At 44.8% G+C, this 22196-nt stretch overlaps 1 protein-coding gene across 1 annotated transcript; it reads right to left on the bottom strand.

Moving 5' to 3' along the window:
• Positions 1–650: 650 nt before the first annotated feature.
• Positions 651–21981, bottom strand: STRIT1 (small transmembrane regulator of ion transport 1). Its single transcript, XM_072139582.1, has 3 exons — positions 21832–21981; positions 2016–2116; positions 651–827 (listed from the first exon to the last, which is right to left on the bottom strand). The coding sequence occupies exons 1-2, from the start codon at positions 21857–21859 to the stop codon at positions 2019–2021; spliced, it is 126 nt and encodes a 41-aa protein (XP_071995683.1). The 5' UTR covers positions 21860–21981; the 3' UTR covers positions 651–827; positions 2016–2018.
• Between the last annotated feature and the right edge of the window lie 215 nt (positions 21982–22196).

Raw genomic sequence — 22196 nt, 5'->3', positions numbered from 1 at the left:
CCTCTTTCTACATACCCAAGTAGTGAAGTAAGTATCACTTAAATATATGAATGAAAGCAGCATTTTTTAAGTTGCTTGGAACTGCAGGAAGATTATTTGAGTCCTGTCTAGTGTGCTTGGGTGATGGCCCGGGTGCCCATAGAAAGGGCTCTGAGTGCCACCTCTGGCACCCGTGCCATAGGTTTTCCATCACTGGACTATGATGTTACACAGCAGCTGAAGTCTAATTTATGATATTCTCCAGCATTTGAGGTGTGTATTGTGAAGTTCTCAGCTGCTGCTGAACCTTATAATTCTCCCCTCAGCTGCTACAAAACCTAATAATACACACCTCAGCTGCTGTAGAAAATCATAATACACACCTCAGCTTCTGCAGAACATCCTGTTACACACCTCAGCTGATGTAGAAAATCATAATACACACCTCAACTGCTGTAGCAAATAATAGCACAAACCTCAGCTGATATTGATATTGCTAATATGATGTTCCTTTGATAAAATGCTCCAGAATGTTGTGGTTTATATTGCTTATGTAATGCACTATGAATTCTCTTTTATTATTGTATATTATAAATTATTAAGCGTATTGATTTCTGTAATGTCTCAATAACACTGTGTTAGCTAAAGAGATCAATAAAATAACACAAGTATCCTATCAAATATTTAATATAAAGTAGGTACACTCAATATACTTATAGCATAATTAGAAAAAATATATAGTATTGATGCTATTGTCATTCTTTAGATTTTCAAAACTTAGTATGTTCATGGGAAGATACACAGGGGAATGAGACAGCTCGGGAAAAGAGCTTCTGTTATCCATCCATCTGCAAATATAAAAAAAATGTCAATAACTATACAATACAGAGCTATAGCATACTGTAATATACTGTTACTTAGACATAAACTTGCACAAAAAAAGTCTAAAATGCCTTACCCCAGATTAGACAATTTTAGAAAGTACACAAAAAGGTGTAGTCTAATAAAAGGGTGTGGCTTCTCAGGAAAACGGTCATGCACCAATAAATATACCGATACACAGGGGCACATTTACTAAGCTCCATGCACCAATTTTCTGTCAGACTTTGTGGGGCACATTTACTAAGGGTCCGAATCGCTTTTTTCTGCTGGGTTCCCGATTTTTTTTTTTCCCTTTTTTTTCCGATTTCCGCCAAATTGCCGACGGGATTTTGCTGCACGCAATCAGATTGTGGCGCCGGCTATCACGCGACAGAAATTGGGGGCGTGGCCGTCGGAAAACCCGACAGATTCGGAAAAACAGCGGAATTTAAAAAAAATTGGGACAGATTTATCAAGTGGCTGAAAGACAGAATATTTCCAGTTGCCCATGGCAACCAATCACAGCTGCCTTTTCAAATATTCATGAGCACTGGTAAAATGAAAGCTGAGCTGTGATAGGTTGCCATGGGCAACGGGAAATATTCTGACTTCCAGCCACTTGATAAATCTGTCCCATTGTGTTGCAAAATCAATCAATCACATGCACCGGGAATAGGTTGGTGAACTCCAGCAACACCTGGTGGACATCGGGCGCACGACCTTAGTGAATCGCCAGAAGATCCGAATCCTCGCCAGAGAACACGCCGCTGGATCGCGACAGGACCGGGTAAGTAAATGACCCCCTGTATGTTCTTTACAGTGGAAACTGTTTGCACAGGTATTTAAGAAGTGTCCGCTCCACATATGTGTCACACACAACTGTTTTGTGTCGTGGCTGCACTATTCCTCATGCGACACAAATTTCGTGCGGCAGATTTATCATGCAAAGTCATGCAAAATTGTTTCACATGCCCCATGTTAAAGGTGCACCAAAAAAAAGGGTTGCACTCTGTCTGAGCTGTGCAGAGGGCGCAATATTTATGAAGAATGGGCGCCCCAAATCCTGAATCTGGTGCCCACTGTACACTACACAGACAAACTGCATATGCATTGAACTCTGTTTTTAGTCTACTTTGTGCATTTATGTTGCTATTAGAAGCTAAGTAATTACTTACTTTTTATGAGAAAATGACATACACCATCACTCCACAGCCGACGAACCATCCCGCAATGAGTAATGCAGGAACCAAGTACCGCCGATATTCAGCCAAGCATCCTGTCATGAAAATAAATTAGTCTCAATCATTTTCGTTTAAATAGTTTTTAACCAAGTGACCATCGCCTTTATTTGAAGACTGTCACCAGTCCAAGAATGCGGCAGCATGTACAAATGCTACTTAGGTTTAGGGCCCTTAACCTTTTGATCCTGGTGGCACACATCACAGTTTTTTAGCAGAAATTTAAATTTTATTTTGCTTATCTCTGGCAGCTCTCGATGCATTCACAGGTGAAGCAGACTAGAAGGAGAATCATCTCTGCTCCTGCACAAATGAGGTAATTCAGGAACTATATATATATAGAGGGAGCTGCCACAGAAAAGTTGAACACAAAAGTAGATGGAACTGAGTCCTGCAGGTTTGGGTTCCTAAGCCCTAGAAGCGTATGCTTGAAGCCCGGTGAAAGGTTCCCTATAAACTGCAACTTAAAATCATGAGACCTCTTCTGTGAGGAAAAGTAAGAAATTGCGCCTGCTTAAAATATTATATTTAGAGATGAGCGAACATACTCGTCCGAGCTTGATGCTCGTTCGAGCATTAGCGTACTCGAAACGAATACTTCGCCTGCTCGAGAAAATGGCATCTCCCGCCGTTTTGCTTTTTGGCGGCCAGAAACAGAGCCAATCACAAGCCAGGAGACTCTGCACTCCACCCAGAATGACGTGGTACCCTTACACGTCGATAGCAGTGGTTGGCTGGCCAGATCAGGTGACCCTGGAAAAGACTAGCGCCTGCCCGCGCTGCTCGTATCATTCTCTGTCTGGATGCCGCTAGGGAGAGAGCTGCTGCTGGTCAGGGAAAGCGTTAGGGTGTTCTATTAGAATAGTGTTAGGCAGGAGTGATTCTACAAGAACCCAACAGTCCTTCTTAGGGCTACAATAGCGTTTTATTTTCCTTTTTTTTGGTTTGCTTGTGGCTGGGCTTGCTGCCATTAGTAGTGCAGCTAGTACCATATTGTGAGGAATTTGCAGGGAGACTTGTGTTTAGCTCTTAGTGACACACATATCCACCTCAATACAATACAATAGCGTTATATTTTCCTTTTTTTTTTGGTTTGCTTGTGGCTGGGCTTGCTGGCATTAGTAGTGCAGCTAGTACCATATTGTGAGTAATTTGCAGGGAGACTTGTGTTTAGCTCTTAGTGACACACATATCCACCTCAAACACCGAAGTGGGACAATTTATTAGGGGTTTGATTTGAATTAGGCCGAGTCTGCTGATTTATTTTTTTTTTACGTTTATTTCTTTTTATAACTTAAAGTAATCTGGCAAAGCAGCGTGCTTTGAGTGTAGGCTAGAAAATAGCCATAGGAGAACCCCAACGGCTTACTTAGGCCTACAATAGCGTTATATTTTCCTTTTTTTTGGTTTGCTTGTGGCTGGGCTTGCTGGCATTAGTAGTGCAGCTAGTACCATATTGTGAGGAATTTCCTGGGAGACTTGCGACCGTTGTGTTTAGCTCTTAGTGACACACATATCCACCTCAAACACCGAAGTGGGACAATTTATTAGGGGTTTGATTTGAATTAGGCACAGTCTGCTGATTTATTTATTTTTTACGTTTATTCATCTTATAACTCAAAGTCATCTGGCACAGCACAAAATCCATTTGTGTGCTGTCAGTGTAGGTTAGAAACTAGCCATAGCAATAGGATAGCATCGTTTTGTTTAAAAAAAAACACAAAAAAAAAAAATTTGAAGTTTACACTTTAATTTTGAAAATGTTTAACCCGAGGGCTAGGGGTAGAGGACGAGGGCGTGGACGTGGGCGTCCAACTACTGCAGGGGTCAGAGGCCGTGGTCCTGGGCGGGGTGAGACAACACCTGCTGATGAGGGAGCAGGGGAACGCCGCAGAGCTACACTCCCTAGGTTCATCATGTCTCAAGTTAATGGGACTCGTGGTAGAGCACTGTTGAGGCCAGAACAGTGCGAAGAGGTGATGTCGTGGATTGCGGACAATGCTTCTAGCCATTTGTCCACCAGTCAGTCTTCCACGCAGTCCACCCATGTCACCGAAATCAGCACTCCTCCAGCTCCTCCACCTCAGCCTCCTTCCCCCCAGTCTGCCCCCTCCCAGCAAAATTTGGCATTTGAACCGGCATACTCTGAGGAACTGTTTTCTGGACCCTTCCCACAGTCACAAACCACTTGTCCGGTTGCTGCTGAGCAATTTTCCGATGCCCAGGTTTTCCACCGGTCGCAGTCTGTGGGTGATGATGACATTATTGACGTAGTGGAAGAAGTGTGTAAAGAGGTGTCGGACGATGAGGAGACACGGTTGTCAGACAGTGGTGAAGTTGTTGTCTGGGCAGGAAGTCCGAGGGGGAAGCAGACTGAGGGATCGGAGGATGATGAGGTGACAGACCCAAGCTGGGTTGATAGGCCGGGTGAACACAGTGCTTCTGAGACGGAAGCGAGTCCTATAGCAGAACAGGTTGGAAGAGGCAGTGGTGGGGCCAGACGGAGAGGCAGGGCCAGAGCTGGTGCATCAGCGCCAAATGTTGCCCGTAGTCAAGCTCCCGTGGCGAGGGCTAGATTTTCAGAAGTCTGGAGGTTCTTTAAAGAAACACCGGATGACCGACGGACTGTGGTGTGCAACCTTTGCCAAACCAGGATCAGCAGGGGTTCCACCACTACTAGCTTAACTACCACCAGTATGCGCAGGCATATGAATGCTAAAAACCCCACTCAATGGCACCAAGCCCGTTCACCTCCGGCCAGGCACACCACTGCTCCTTCCCCTGTGTCATCTGCTAGTCAGCCCCCTGCCCAGGACCACGGCCCAAACACCTCCCGTGCGAAAACCCCATCTTCGCTTCCACGATCCTCCACAGCATCCACCAGCGTTCAGCTCTCCATACCCCAGACGCTGGAGCGCAAAAGGAAGTATAGCACAACCCACCCACACGCCCAAGCCCTCAACGTCCACATCTCCAAGTTGCTTAGCCTGGAGATGCTGCCCTATAGGCTGGTCGAGACTGAGGCCTTTCGAAACCTCATGGCGGCGGCCGCCCCTCGGTATTTGGTCCCCAGCCTCCACTACTTTTCCCGATGTGCCGTCTCAGCCCTGCACAAGCACGTGTCAGAGAACATCATCCGTGCCCTGACCAACGCCGTTTCTGACAAGGTCCCCCTGACCACGGACACGTGGACGAGTGCTGCCGGGCAGGGCCACTATATATCGCTGACGGCACATTGGGTTAACTTGGTGGAGGCTGGGACTGTGTCTGACCCTGGGGCTGCTCATATACTGCCGACGCCGAGGATTGCAGGGCCTACCTCGGTCCAGGTCTCAAAGGCCTACTATGCCTCCTCCTCTTCCCACCCCTCCTCCACCTCCTCCTCCGAATTACCATCCGTGGGCGTGGCGCCATCAGTCGGTAGCTCTAGGCACGGCAGCAGTGCCGTCGCTAAGCGACAGCAGGCGGTGCTCAAACTGCTGAGCCTAGGCGATAAAAGGCACACCGCCCAAGAGCTATTACAGGGCATCACGGCGCAGACTGATCTGTAAATATTTATGCACCTGCTCTTTTGTATTTTTGGTTGTGCTACCCACTATATTTTTTGGACTGATCTGTGGCTGGCACCGCTGAACCTGAAGCCAGGCATGGTTGTGTGTGACAACGGCCGTAACCTGGTGGCGGCTCTGCAACTCGGCAGACTGACACATGTGCCATGCCTGGCCCATGTGTTAAATCTCATAGTTCAGCGTTTCCTCAAGACATACCCCAATCTGTCTGATTTGCTCACGAAGGTGCGCCGCATCTGTGCGCATTTCAGGAAGTCCAGCACAGATGCTGCCACTCTCAGGGCAGCGCAGCGCCGCCTCCAAATTCCCGCTCACCGACTGTTGTGCGACGTACCCACGAGGTGGAATTCAACATTAACCATGTTATCCAGAGTTTACCAGCAGCGCAGAGCGATTGTAGACTGCCAGATGTCAACTTCCACCAGAACTGGTAGTCAGGTCAGTCAGCTTCCTCAAGTCTACAATGAGGAGTGGACGTGGATGTCTGATAACTGTCAGGTGCTGAGTAACTTTGAGGAGTCAACACAGATGGTCAGTGGCGATGCCGCCATCATCAGCCTCACCATCCCGCTGCTTGGCCTGTTGAAAAACTCTCTGGTCAGCATGAAGTCGGAAGCTTTGCGCTCGTCACAAGAGATGGGGGAAGAAGATTCCCTTGTTGATAGCCAAAGCACCCTTAGGTCTGTTTCTCAGCGCATATCGGAGGAGGTGGAGGAGGATGAGGAGGAAGAGGAGGAGAATGTTGGCGAGACAGAAGAGGGGACCATTGTTCAGTCCTTCACTGTTCAGCGTGTATGGGCAGAAGAAGAGGAGTTGGAGGAGGAGGAAATGGGCAGTCAGGCCAGTGAGGGGAGTGAATTCTTGCGCGTTGGGACTCTGGCGCATATGGCAGATTTCATGCTAGGCTGCCTATCCCATGACCCTCGCGTTCAAAGAATTTATTCCAGCACCGATTACTAGGTATTCACTCTCCTAGACCCACGGTACAAGCAAAATCTTTCCACTCTCATCCCTGGAGAGGAAAGGAGTGTGAGAATGCATGAATACCAGCAGGCCCTGGTGCACAAGCTGAAACAGTATTTCCCTTCTGACAGCGCTAGCGGCAGAGGGCATACTTCTGCGGGACAAGTAGCGAGGGAGAGTAGGCGAGCAGGCAGCTTTTCCAGCAATGGCAGGGGTACGCTTTACAAGGCCTTTGCCAGTTTTATGTCACCCCAGCAAGACACTGTCACCTGTCCCCAGTCTCGGCAGAGTAGGGCTGGTCTTTACAGAAAGATGGTGAGGGAGTACGTAGCTGACCATACCATCGTCCTAAATGATCACACAGCTCCCTACAACTACTGGGTTTCAAAGCTGGACATGTGGCACAAACTGGCGCTGTACGCCTTGGAGGTTCTTGCCTGCCCTGCCGCTAGCGTGTTGTCCGAGCGGTTTTCAGTGCAGCTGGTTGCATCATCACCGATAAGTGTACACGCCTGTCGACTGACAGCGCTGACAGGCTGACGCTTATCAAGATGAATAAAGCCTGGATTTCTCCGGATTTTCATTGTCCACCAGGTGAAAGAAGCTCAACCTGAATAATGTATGCACTCCTCCTCCTCATTGTCCTCCTTCTCCTCCTCTTTGTACACTAAAGCATAGGAAACTGGCTATTTTTTGCCAGGGCCAACTGGCTCTAGCTATAGTACTTAATTATATATATTATATATAGTATTTAATTCTAGAGGGCCACCTACCAGGTCCTCTGTTTTAAGAAATTTTTGGGAGTGCCACATACAGGCACTCAATCTATTTAATTTTTCTGGAGGACCACCTACCTGCTCCTGTGGTTTGAAAACTTTTTTGGACTGCCACATACAGGCACTATCCAAATTAAATTGTCTCCATAGCAGCCTCCACATGTCGTCTTTTTAGCTGGCTCCACGCGTTGTCTCCATTGCTACCTCCACACGTCATCGCCATAGCTGCCTCCAAAAGTCGTCCATATAGCTGCCTCCATACATGGTCTCCTTATCAAACGAACTGTGTCAGGCAGAATTTTGGGTTGTTTTCATGGATTCCACATCAAACTTGTTAACTTTGTCGCCACCCTGCTGTGTAATCCACAAAATATACTGGCAAACTTTTATCATTTACCGATATTATTTCAGCGCTTCTTGCGCATCTGTTTACATTCCCCTCACCCGCCATATCCCAAACTTATAAGAACGCTACTACACTTGATCTTATACAAAAGGTTCTTAGAAGTGCTGTTTGGGGAGTAGCGTAGAGACAGGGGCTTGGATTGGCGAAAGCTCGCCTGGCAGCGGAGCGCCAGCTCCATCTCAAGATCCAACTAACATAGTTTTAACTGCAGCACCTTTAATCTACTACTAGTTCACTGCCTCCATACATGGTCCCCTTATCAAACGAGCTGTGTCAGGCAGTATTTTGGGTTGTTTTCATGGCCTCCACATCAAACTTGTTAACTTTGTTGCCACCCTGCTGTGTAATCCACAAAATATACTGGCAAACTTTTATCATTTACCGATATTATTTCAGCGCTTCTTGCGCATCTGTTTACATTCCCCTCACCCGCCATATCCCAAACTTATAAGAACGCTACTACACTTGATCTTATACAAAAGGTTCTTAGAAGTGCTGTTTGGGGAGTAGCCTAGAGACAGGGGCTTGGATTGGCGAAAGCTCGCCTGGCAGCGGAGCGCCAGCTCCATCTCAAGATCCAACTAACATAGTTTTAACTGCAGCACCTTTAATCTACTACTAGTTTACTGCCTCCATACATGGTCCCCTTATCAAACGAGCTGTGTCAGGCAGAATTTTGGGTTGTTTTCATGGCTTCCACATCAAACTTGTTAACTTTGTTGCCACCTTGCTGTGTAATCCACAAAATATAATGGCAAACTTTTATCATTTACCGATATTATTTCAGCGCTTCTTACGCATCTGTTTACATTCCCCTCACCCGCCATATCCTAAACTTATAAGAACGCTACTACACTTGATCTTATACAAAAGGTTCTTAGAAGTGCTGTTTGGGGAGTAGCCTAGAGACAGGGGCTTGGATTGGCGAAAGCTCCCTGGCAGCGGAGCGCCAGCTCCATCTCAAGATCCAACTAACATAGTTTTAACTGCAGCACCTTTAATCTACTACTAGTTCACTGCCTCCATACATCGTCCCCTTATCAAACGAGCTGTGTCAGGCAGAATTTTCAGGTGTTTCACCAGATACATAGTGGAACTCGGCCCATCTGTCGCCGCCATGCTGGAGACCTGAAGTTGCAATCATAGCAGCGCAATATGGATGCCCCATACTGTCGCTCTTAATCATGGAACCATTTCCGTAAAAACAATTAAAAATAGAACCACTATGCTATTCCATTATTCCTAGGTGAAATATTCAAACTACCCGGCCTGCTATGAAAATTATAATTTTTTCAAAGTAAACGCTTCTGGCCCCCAGGCCCATTTTGGGTGGGGAGGAGCCGAGAGACAGGGGCTTGGACAGGCGAAAGCTCGCCTGGCAGTGGACCGCCAGCTCCATCCCAAGATTAGGCAGCCTCAGAGGCATCCATGCATGCTGCCCCTGCTGTTTCCTGTCCATTTTGCCTCCACGATCCTCCACAGCGTCCACCAATGTCTCATTTCAACTCTCTATACCCCAGACGCTGGAGCACGAGAGGATATGCAGCACATCATCCCCTGATCAAACGAGCTGTGTCAGGCAGAATTTTCAGGTGTTTCACCAGATACATAGTGGAACTCGGCCCATCTGTCGCCGCCATGCTGGAGACCTGAAGTTGCAATCATAGCAGCGCAATATTAATGCCCCATACTGTCGCTCTTAATCATGGAAGTCGTCTCCATGGCTGCCTCCACATGTCGTCCCCTTATCAAAAGAGCTGTGTCAGGCTCATTTTTCGGGTGTTTCACCAGATACGTTATGGAACTTGGTCACTATGTCGCCACCATGCTGTGTTATCGACTAAATATACCGTCAACCATACCATTTAGGGTATGTCGCCATGAGACTCTCTAGCCTGCCACTGCTGCCGCTGCCTCTGCATGCCGTCCCCTAGAGTGTCAGGGTCAATTATTGCATGTTTTAGATGCTATCTAGCCTCATTCGGTCACTCTGTCATGGCCATGCTGTTGCCTATAATTTTTGCATAATGGTGCGATTAAGCAGCCTCAGAGGCATCCATGCATGCTGCACCTGCTGTTTCCTGTCCATTTCCGTGGTGTTTCCATCCTTTTCTGAGGTTCCCAGGTGTTTGGCCAAGCTTCCCTGTGCAGAGCCTTGGTCCCCTTGAAAAATGCTCGAGTCTCCCATTGTCTTCAATGGGGCTCGTTATTCGAGACGAGCACTCGAGCATCGGGAAAAGTTTGTCTCGAATAACGAGTACCCGAGCATTTTAGTGCTCGCTCATCTCTAATTATATTATATTATTCACTTCTGTGGTATTGAGGATGCAGTTATGACTTCGAAAGCTACCCAGAGCATGGGGCCAACTGCTTACATCCCTGGGCCCTTTGTATAAACCAGACAAGAACAACTCATTGGAACTGATGCCACGTTTTTGACCCCATTTTTCAGACAGTATGGTCTATCTTTTTGGATGATAAATTTGATGCAGAATCTGTAATTTATACCACCAATTACTGAATTTACCTTGCCCTATACATTAAGCCTTACTCTATGTAACCACAGTCACAGCCCTTTCCACCTGTTTCCTGACTTGGTAGGGCGTGTGACTGCCTGAAGTGCCCGCCAATTGGACCTGTTTATGGGGCTTATCTGTACAAGTATTGGTGCTGTATTCTTGTACAAATTTGAGTTCTGATGTAGTATTGATATACTAGGGCAGATTTATCAAGTGCCTGAAAGGCAGAATATTTCCAGTTGCCCATGGAAACCAATCACAACTCCCCTTTAAAATATTCATGAGAACTGGTAAAATGAAAGCTGAGCTGTGATCGGTTGCCATGGGCAACTGGAAATATTCTGACTTTCAGACACTTGATAAATCTGCCCCAAGTGTTTATTTCCGGTGCTGCATTTATGTACTGGGCAATTATCATTAATTCAGACGGGGTAACTATATTAAAATTTGATGGCCCTGTACTAATAGGGTGTAATATGTGTAATATATGTAATATAAGGTTATCACAATGAATTTAGGGGAAGCCCTGTAACTCAGGTTGATAGTACTGCACATACTATAATTCACCTTGAAGCAGTCTACTTACAATATTTAATTTTTTGGGTGGTGGGAATCTATGTTATGAATAATTTGGGGGGGAATATATTTTTTGTATATGTGTATTTCCTTTTCGTCCGTTCGGCAGCACACATATGGGATTCTTCGCCGAGGTACAACTCAGAAGAGAACAGGTTAACAAGCTGTAGTAGACAATTACAATTAGTGTCTTGGCTGACTCCACCTATATAAGGCCGGAGCACACACACAGCCCTTGTATTTCTTTTTCTCTGGGGTATTAGAGAAGAGTTCAGATCCTGTGTGTATCGACACAGAAGGAAAAAAAAACTATCCAGATAAGTTTTCTAGGTCCTCTTTATACAGAGCACTTGAATGGGCCGTCCCTGGATGGCATACCATTGTATGCGGTCCCTTGTTCCAGAGGAGCCTCTACAGCGATCCTGCCCTTACAGGGGTAATAGCTCAGGCTGTGGTGTGTATGGACCACCATGTACCTGGCACATGAGATCCTCCTGCATGTCCTACCCACTGGTCCTTGTGGTTCATCAACCCTGCGTGCCTCACCATCGGTCGCCTAGATCGCCTCCTGCATAGGCCGCAGCCAGGTAAGAGCCTTTACAGCTAACGTGTCCTTACAGGGGAAATAGTTATGGTTGCTGTGTTTATTGACCACCATATAGGGACCGTAGTGATAATGGGAGACTTTAACTTTCCAAATATAAATTGGGGTCAGGGCTCGTCTTCATCTGTGAAGGGGAGACATTTTATGAACATTCTTCAGGATAATTTTATGGTGCAGCTTGTAGAAGATCCCACAAGAGGTGACGCATTGTTGGACCTTGTGATTTCTAACAATGAGGAGATTGTCCAAAATGTCAGTATCAGGGAACCCCTTGGGAACAGCGATCATAATATAATTATTTTCCTCTTAAACTTTAAAAAGCAGAAACAGGTGGGAAAATCAAAAACTTTGAATTTTAAGAGGGCTAATTTCCAAAAATTCAGGGCTGCAATACAGGATATAGACTGGGATCAGATACTGTCACATGGTGATACTAATGTTACATGGGAGAAATTCAAATCTATCCTGGGTTTTTATACTTCTAAATTTATTCCAATAGGTAACAAGTATAGACGGGCGAGATTACACCCCGCGTGGCTTACAGCTACAGTTAAAAGGGCAATTAATGAGAAAAAGAGGGCATTTAAAAAATATAAATCTGACGGGTCACCAGAGACTTTCAATACTTACAAAAAACTTACCAAAATCTGTAAAAAAGAAATCAAATCAGCCAAAATACAAAATGAAAGACAGGTGGCTAAAGATAGCAAAACAAATCCCAAGAAATTTTTTAGGTATATCAATGCAAAAAAAAATGGGTCAGAACAGGTTGGACCCCTTTATTCTGAAAATGGGGCATCGGTGACTGGAGACCAAGAGAAGGCGGAGTTACTTAATAGGTTTTTTAGCTCCGTTTATACAATAGAAGAGAGAACTTCTGACGTGGGTGGTGCCAGTGCAGGTCATGCACCCTGTAATATACTAGACTGGCTAAATGTAGACAATATCCACTCTAAGCTCAATAAAATCAATGTGTACAAAGCTCCTGGACCAGATGGGTTACACCCCAGAGTTCTTAAAGAACTCAGTTCTGTTATTGCTGTACCACTGTCTAAAATCTTCAGGGACTCCATAATGTCTGGTGTGGTGCCAAGTGACTGGCGCAAGGCAAATGTGGTGCCAATATATAAAAAGGGCTCTAGAACTTCGCCTGGCAATTACAGGCCTGTAAGCTTAACTTCCATTGTGGGGAAAGTATTGGAAGGGTTAGTAAAAGACTATATACTGGAGTATGTGACATCAAATAGAATAATAAGTGATAGCCAGCATGGGTTTACGAAGAATAGAAGTTGTCAAACTAACCTTATCTGCTTCTATGAAGAGGTGAGCAGGTGCCTGGATGGAGGAGCAGCTGTGGATATTGTGTTCTTGGACTTTGCAAAGGCATTTGACACTGTCCCTCATAGACGTCTGATGGGTAAAATTAGGGCTATTGGTTTGGCAGAAATCATTTGCAATTGGATTGAAAACTGGCTGAAGGATCGTATCCAGAGAGTTGTGGTCAATGATTCATACTCGGAATGGTCACCAGTTATGAGTGGTGTACCCCAGGGTTCTGTGCTTGGCCCACTACTATTTAATATATTTATTAATGATATAGAGGTAGGAATTAATAGCACTGTGTCTATTTTTGCAGATGACACCAAACTGTGTAGTGTAATACAGTCTATGGAGGATGTTCATAGGCTGCAGGGTGACTTGGACAAACTGAATGTTTGGTCATCCACTTGGCAAATGAGGTTTAATGTGGATAAATGTAAGGTTATGCACCTGGGGGCCAATAATCCAAAGGCAAAATATGTCCTTGGGGGAGTAAATCTGGGAGAGTCCCTTGTTGAGAAGGACCTGGGGGTACTAGTAGATCATAAATTGAATAACAGCATGCAATGTCAATCAGCTGCCTCTAAAGCTAGTAGGATCTTGTCATGTATCAAAAGTGGTATGGACTCTCGTGATAGGGATGTAATATTACCACTATACAAGGCATTGGTTCGGCCTCATCTGGAATATGCTGTCCAGTTCTGGGCACCGGTCCATAAAAAGGATGCCCTGGAGCTGGAGAGGGTTCAACGTAGAGCCACAAAAATGATAAGGGGTATGGAGGGTCTTGGTTATGAGGAAAGATTAAAACAACTAGATTTATTTAGTCTGGAAAAGAGACGACTACGAGGAGACATGATTAATTTATATAAATATATGAATGGTCCATACAAAAAATATGGTGGTAAGTTGTTTCAGATTAGATCAAATCAAAAGACGAGGGGGCACTGTCTCCGTTTGGAGAAATCAAGGTTTAATCACCGGAGGCGACAGGGCTTTTTTACTATGAGAACGGTCAATCTGTGGAATAGCCTGCCTCAGGCGCTGGTCACAGCAGGGACAGCAGAGAGCTTTAAGAAGGGTCTAGATGCCTTTTTACACCTAAATACCATTGATGGTTATGTTATATAGAATTGTTTCCCCTAAATCCCTTCCTCATCCAATCCCTACCCTTCCTTGGTTGAACTTGATGGACAAGTGTCTTTTTTCAACCGTATAAACTATGAATATACCTGCCCTTGCATCTCTCCTGCAGAACTGCTCCTGGTATTAACTATTTGTTCATCTGGATGGAGGCAGCACATCCTATGAGTGAGTATATCCAGGCTGTATACCAGGTCGCTGGTCTCTCATCCTGAAGAACCTTGATACACTTGTGATTTATGTTGTACGGTTTTTTAATTTTAAATTTACATTCACTTGTGTCCTAACTAGAGATGGGCAAATTTTTAAAAATTTGATTCACCGAGTTCGCCAAATTTTCCGACAAAATGTGATTCGACCTGAATTGAATCATGACAAATCACATTAAAAAACGGGTATTTCCTGTCTGGAGAGAGCAAGTAGTGTTTTTAGAACGTTGTGCCATGCTCAAATATGTATAGGGAGTGTGGTTTGGTCTTCAAACAATGCTGTGTTTTAGTATGACATGCACATGACAGCCGCCGCTCTTAGAATCGCTTCACTCTTCAATTCCATGCACAGTTACAGGGGACAAGTTGACCAAATGAACGCAGCCTGACAAGGTAACGTCTGTGCCAGTTCAAAAGGACCGAGCTGGGGGCCAAGATCCCACTGTAACATCAAAGAGTGCACTCTTTTTACACTGACATCAGATGACTCCATAGATTACGACAGAACCCGTTCTGTTAAATGCTGAGACAGGTAGAAACCCCCCAAAAGTTTGGAGAGGGTGTCGGCAGTAATTTTGCATTGACATCACTGATTATTTTGCCCTTCTTTTCATCCGTCAGTGTCCGCTTTCAATCGGTCAATAATCCATCAGTATTGCTAAAGCCAAAAACAAACAGGAGTGGATCCAAAACAGAGATGACCAGAGATATTTGTATGTCCTCTGTGTTCTGTATCCACTCCTGCTTTTGGCTATCAATCCTGAAGCTTTTTATTACTTCTGACAGATATAATGAAGGAGAAAACCAAACAAAGTGGCAGTGTCATAGAGTAGTGGAGGGCGAAAACAGCATTATGGAAATCACAGGGTGTTCCAGGGAGACAGCAGCCAGTTGGCACCAGCATGAGTAGGCCGCAGAGTGGCACAATGACAAATTATGGAGCTGTCAGCAACATGGTAGGCTACAGTGTGGCACAATGACAGAGTGTGGAGGTGGCGGCAGCAGCATGAGGTCAGAGAGTGGCACACTGACAGATTCTGGTGGTGTCAGCAACATGGTAGGCCACAGTGTGCCCCAATGACAGAGTGTGGCAGCAGCAGCAGGTCAGAAAGTGGCACAATGACAGAGTGGGGAGGTGGGAGACAATTTCAGTCCCTGGTAAAGATGGTGGGAGGCAGATGGAGCAACTGGCAGCAGGTGTGTGGCATCAGGCAGATGACAGCTTTAGAATAGAGGCTAAGGCAGGTAGTAAGAATCCAAACTCATTTCTCAACATTTGGGAAAGGCGTCATGGCTGATCTAATCTGATGCATTAGGCATTGGCAAGTTGAAATCCTGGCCAATCCACGCCTGATTGATCTTGATAAAGGTCAGTCTCTCCACATTATGGGTAGACAAGTGGGTTCTCCTTCGGGTAACGATGGCCCCCGCCACACTGAACACCCGTTCTTATGCCACACTGAATGACTACACTGCACTGAGTGACTAATAATGCCGCTGCCTTGTTGAGCCCCTTTGCCACTGTTTACTTGGACCTGCAAAGCAGGTTTTGTACCCCAGGGCTGTTTGGCTCCCGTCCTCGCACTGCTGCCACCCTGCTAACTCATGGCCACAGTAGAGACTTGCTTCCTGCTTCACTGCCTGACGTGCAAGCTGACACCCTCTTCTCCCGACGATGATGATGATGAAGCCCTTGCTTCACCCGGCTCCCACGTGCGATCGGCTACATCATCGATTTGTGTTTCCCTGTCACTGCTATTCTCCTCCTGGCCATGCCAACTACGGGTTGTATCTGATGAAACCACGGACTCTTGGCTGGGGTTGTCAGATGTTATTTGTGAGGAAGTGGATAACCTAGTCAACCAATCGAGAACCTTTGGGTTCTTCATCAACACACTACCGCTAAATGACACCAGCAGTTCTGGCCTCACAGAGTCACCCCTGCTGTGATGTCCCCTTACTGTGCTGTGACCTGTGCCTGCTCCACCTGCCACCTCTCTGTCTGACATATTGGTTGATTTGACACGGATTTCTTAATATCAACTTTAGCAACAAAAACGAATTGAAATTTGGGGAATACAGAACCCCAAAAACCGACATCCTGGACTTTGAGCAAAAATCAGCTACTGAGTACGGGCAGCTAGAAGCTAGGTATATGCAGTGTGAAATGACGGGATTGCAAATGGCCGTCCGTTTTTATAGGGCTGTGACATCACATAAGCCTGTCGGTCGCTGATTGGCTTACATATCTGCACATGTGATCGAGGGTGTTCCTTTCCTCTTCCCAGAGTTCTCTGTCCCATGTAACACGTTGTGCTCACGGCCATTTTGCTAATAAATTTGAGAAAAAAAAAATGTTCCCCACGAATCATCGTGCCGAACCAAAGTTTTCCTGAAATTCGAAACGTATTCTACTTCGTTAGAATCGATTTGCCCATCTCTAGACCTAATCCATTGCCTATTGAGTCTAATAGTCTATAATAATCTATTATCCTGCATTTACCCCGGGATTCAGATCCTGAGATCCGCACGGATCCCAGGCCAAAGCCTTCCTATCATGGGTCATCTCACAGGAGATGTCTCTTTTTCTTTTAGATCTCCGGACATCCTCTACTGCAGATTCTCGCTTATAGGAATATTAAATCTCACAGTGATTAAATCTGATGGCCCAGACCAGATATTCCTTCTGAGGAAGGAGAATGTAACCACCAGTGGAATCCACTAAAATTACTGAAGGGAAACCACAGGGAAAGGATGTTTCTACTTTCCAGTCACTGATGATGACATCTACCCTACTCACCCAGTCTTGTCTATATATTTTCAGCGTGGATGGACGAGACCTGATAACGTCATTAAAGGTCCAAGTGACCAAGGGATGAGATCCTATAGTCTTTGCTAGTACTGCCCTTGTAATCTGTCACAATACCTATTTGATGCTTCTATTACCGTCATTAAGGATTCCTCTGAAGTCATAGTTGCTTTGGGCGTGCCAAGAACTGTCTGGACAAAGCTCTGGAATAAGGACGCTCCAGCAAAAAGATTATTTGAATTTTTAACGTTTTTTTGCCAGTCTGAAGTATTTATTCCAAAGTTAGCCAAGATCCTGGCTGCAGGCCCTGGCATTTTCAAGATATAGAAAGTCAAAAATCCAGGAACAACAGCAAGAGTTTGTCGTTCCATCACATTGACTTAGTACACAGAGTCGGTTCAGACACAGGCAACACCTTCTATGAGAAGGTAAAAAGTCACTTAACTGAAAACAGGAGTTAGTGCATCTGGCCTGGTGTGATATTAACAATAAGGCCCGTTCCACACTTGCGAGTGTGATCCGATGAACTCGCATCACACTCGCAACGCGGCTGCCCGTATCTCCTGGCCCAAGCACTGCAAATCGGAACTGAACTGACATGCTGAGTTCAGTTCCGGTTTGCAGCATTCAGACCGGGAGATCCCTGCAGCACGCGTTGCGAGTGTGATGCGAGTTCAAGAAGACTGCGGTACTTCTCTTCAGATTGGCCCAAGTCTTTATCAGATGCCTGGTGTCCTCAACAATACACTGATTATACACTTCTGTAACCTTCCCACCTGCAGATTCTGACCAGCAATCTTCTAGTTGTATATCTCTGCCTCAGAGGTATCACTGCACGGAATCATCTGTCCAATCAGATCTTCCCATCCTGCCTCCACATCGGTAGAACATCAGGATAGAACTTCAGATTCCAGCATACTGCATTGCCAGTCACATCATTAAAGGTTTCTTACCTGGAGGACTGGTCACCTCCATGATACTTCTGAATCTTCAACTTCAAATTATTCTAGACACATTGAAGAAGAATCATGAAAGTCTATAATGTATTTTTGGAAATATTTCCCCTGACTTCATCCAACAAAAGTTAGTGAGTGACAAGAGTACTGGGCAGGTGCCTATTACCATAGATGTGGTTCAATGAGCAAAGCCCATATCTGAAGTGAAGGAACCAGTCCCAATAATTCATTGCAAGGAAATGCTGGATTCTTTATCCTCACACATTTACCAGAGGGATACCTCTTTCTTAGGCTGGGGTGCTATGTAGGAGATAACTAGGATCATAAGTCATGGAACACTCAAGAGAAGATATTGGGGCACATTTACTTACCCGGTCCCTGCCCGATCCCCAAGGTGCGTTGTCTGACAAGGATTAAGTCTGCCGCGATTCATCAAGATCGTGCGCCTGAGATCCTGCATGTGTCGCCTCCCCGATCAGGTCCGCTGGAGTTCATCTTCTTCTTCCTGGTGTATGTCAGTGCATGTCTTGCAACACAATTTGAAATGTTAAATCCCGTGCATAGTCCGAATCCGACGGATCATCCGATGTCCCGCCCCCCCCCGATTTGTGTCACATGAAAGCCGGCGCGATTGTGACACAAGCTGATTGCGCGCGACGCAATCCCCGATCCCCGAAAGTGTCAGAAAACCCAACGGAAATGTGGCCACGGAACCTTAGTAAATAAGCCCCATTGTCCTCTATTCATTTGGAGTTGTGAGCCAATCAGACCAGCGTAACAATACTTCTATCTTATCTTATCTTTTTCTATGTTATTATTCTAATATGTCTATCTCGTCTGCAGCAATCATAATATGCTGCTACCCACATGCCCTGCAGCCGTTGACATTTGATATTGTTAGTCATATTTCTGACATCCAGAATACTCACTATCAGTGGTGTTACTAACGCTGTAGCAACCGTAGCAGTAATGCTAATGGGCCTGCCCAGGACCCACGGCCGAATCATAAATTATGCACACTGTGTACTCAGGCAGGCTTGTCCCTATTGACCATAGCTGCCACAGCCGCAATGCTAAGGGGATCCCGGGCCACAAATTAGGGTTCAGTCCCTCTATGTCCCTTCTGCTGCTGCCCTTCCATAAGCCTGCCCCCCCTGGCCAATCCACCTGTGTGTCCAGGCGGCAGGCCGTCCTATCTTCTTCCTGCATAAAGACATGACACATCCCGGCCGATGCTGAGTGGAGGTCCAGGGCGCCTACTATCAAAGGATACATCTTTTGGCTCCACTATAACGCCAGGACATAAGGCCAGGAGAATCCTCAAGCCAGGAGAATTCATGCTTGTTGGCCAACTCCAAGCACTGTCCTTCCTTAACATTCTGACAGAAAGCATCATGTTACTTTCATGCCCAGCCTTCATCCAACAATTTCTACAGTCTTTAGAACAATTCGTTGAAACAATACAATTTCAAAGAACTTTAAAAAGTAGGTAAATTGTCCACATGGATCATGGACTCCATGAGATGCTGTTAAGTCTCTCTGGTCATGAAGCTCCAGACCAGCTGAGAGCCAACTCTACATCAGCTTCTTTAGCTGAGCTCTGTCACGTCTATCAGTTCTACAGAGCAGCCACGTGGTTCTCTCCATCCGCATCTATACATCTCTGCAGGATAAACTTCTCTGTCTCCTAAGGCTTCAGCCTTCAACAAGGTGGTGCTGCAACAGGCAACAAAGATCCCTCCCCATAAGTACGGCTTGCTAAGTCCCATATGTGTGCTGCCGAGCAGACGAAACAGAAGGAAGAAATTTTCTCACCGAAATTTACATTTCCTTTAGTTCGTGAGGCAGCACAACTTTCCCGCCATTACATGATAAAACGTTATTGCTATATACCATACATGTGTTTGCTCCTGCCTTACATAGGTGGAGTCAGCCAAGACACCAATTGTTAAATTGTCTACTACTGCTTTTTAACCTGTTCTCTTCTGAGTTGTACCTAGGGGAAGAATCTCATATGTTTGCTGCCTCACAGACTAAAGGAAATGGAAATTTTCATTTTAATCACTTTGACAAAGTATTTGATGCATTTATGTAATCAGTTTTCCACCAAAAAGCCAAAAGTTCTCAGTTGTAGATTTGCTAGAACTGAACTTTAAATCATAATATGACTGTAATGAAAAATATACATAAATAGGCACAGTTTCTAAAATAATCCAAAAGGTTCATGAAAGACATTGGAGATGTCAAAGTAAAAGTCAGAAATCTATAAAATGGAATTTCTTAGAAAAGTCTAGGAGAAAGCTTAACTTGGTTCTAGGTGACAGGTCCACTATAATTATAACTCAAACTGACATATCAAAAAATTTCTTGTCCTGTGGTCAATTTATTTTGCAAAAAAATTCAGTTTTTTCCCCACTATGTGACAAGTTCAGAAATTGACAGCGCTGACATATCCAGAATTTAATGGTTGAGAGTGACTTCTTCATTCGTCATGCGTATTCTTTTTGAAGAACAGAAGATTTTGTTGTTTTCTTGCTGAAACCTAAAGTATTATAGTTCTGTAAAGGTTCGAAGAGTTTGTACTGAAAAAAATCACCCAAAGATTTCATCATCCAGCAAACTGCATTTTTGCTTCTGTATTATGGTGCTCTATTCAGGCACTATATTACAGCCCTCGGGGCAGGGGCGTAACTAGGAGGGGCTGGGCCCCATAACAGATTTCTACATGGGGCCCCTTTCCCCTTAAAAAATTATATGCATATTTGTAAACACATCACACACTTTTATGTTACAGCTTGTGGGATCAGGCTACATAGTGGTCTGTTTCCTTGGGCTGCATGCAAACAGCCGTATTAAAAGACATTAACAAAAGAAAAGGGTTTCGTTAGTAACTTATTCTTTCTCATTAATGGAAATCAATGACAATGACATGGTATACATACTGTCCAAAAATTATCGATTTTCCACCAGGTGTAAACATTTATCAATGTAGAAAAGGATTAAGATGCTTTATAATAAGCTAAATATGTTCTTTTTATGTAAGCAACTGCAATCCAAGTCACAGACAAGTGAGCAGGGCCATAAATAGTATTCATGGAACCTACAGCAGAATTTATAGGACACCCCCTACTCCTCTAATGTGCCTGACCATCCAAACTGCATTAATCTGCATTCGTTTTGTTGCGAAAAATCGACAGTATAATACAGTAGCACTGAAGGGAATGTGATTTGTAAAATAATTTTAGACAATGCGTGCCGAAATTGTTGTGTGTTGCAGAAATTAAACTCAAACATGTGTGATTGTTACGCCGGTGAGCTGCAGCTATCTCCAGTCTCCTGCTGCTGATTGGCAGTTTACCTTTTTAGAGATTAATAGGAAAACTGCATCATATACATTTAGCAGCGAACATCCAGCATGAAGTGTTTGGCAGATCTTCTCTAACATAAATAATCATGCAATCTTCCTGTAAAACCCTTTTAGTCAATGTTATCTATTGGGCGTTGTGGGGATCTATTGGCAGACAGATGAGGCACTTTTTTGTGTGGCTTTCATAATACACATGGGAAAAAATACATTGAAGTCCTCCCCTCTATCTCTGCAGTTCCCTGGTATTACAGGGCCAGCATTATACTAGTAAGCTCTCGCGGGACACTGACATCGGTTACATGCCAGATGATAGATCAGAGGGATCCTCAAGTCTTAAAAGTAAAGGATTTAAAACAAAGGTAACGTGTGTGCCAAGACTGGAAACCGGCATTACTATTACACACATGCAAATGACATCAGACATCTCCTATGACAGCATGGAGGTTAGTGAGAGCCCCTAACAGACATAATCATAGTAAAAACACAGATATTCTATAGAATAAATAAATAGAAATTTACCAAATGATTTCCCTTACCTGCATCCATCATTGTCTTCTCCCCCATGTGTCTTGCTGAGTGATACAATGTCCTCTAGCTGTTCTTTCTGTCCAGGTTAAAGGCTTTAAATAGAGCCCATGCTGGAATGTACGGCAGCTGTTGGCACCAGCAATGCCAGTCCACTTGCCCTGGTAATTGTGAAAGTCAAGAGGTGTGGTTGGTTTTAGCTTTTTTCTCATAGGATTAACACCTACCAAAGAAAGTAACATTCTCTTTCTGTATGGAATAATACGGATCTAAATCTTTGTAAACTTTTCAAAGTCTATTTATAAGTATTGCTAGAGCTATATGTAATGGTGATCAAGTGACCCATCAGAAAGCTGTTGTACCAAGTTTTAATGTG

Source organism: Engystomops pustulosus, chromosome 3, assembly GCF_040894005.1.
Source record: "Engystomops pustulosus chromosome 3, aEngPut4.maternal, whole genome shotgun sequence".
Taxonomy (NCBI): Eukaryota; Metazoa; Chordata; class Amphibia; order Anura; family Leptodactylidae; genus Engystomops; species Engystomops pustulosus.
The sequence above is the reverse complement of the archived record's forward strand: the minus strand, read 5'-3'. Positions and strand labels throughout refer to the sequence as shown.

Bases quoted from the DNA above. Each gene is read 5' to 3' on its own strand.
- STRIT1 (XM_072139582.1), bottom strand. From the start codon at position 21,859: ATGGGGGAGAAGACAATGATGGATGCAG. The intron at 2,117-21,831 runs GTAAGGGAAATC...TTTTCATGACAG, and splicing joins GAAGACAATGATGGATGCAG to GATGCTTGGCTGAATATCGG.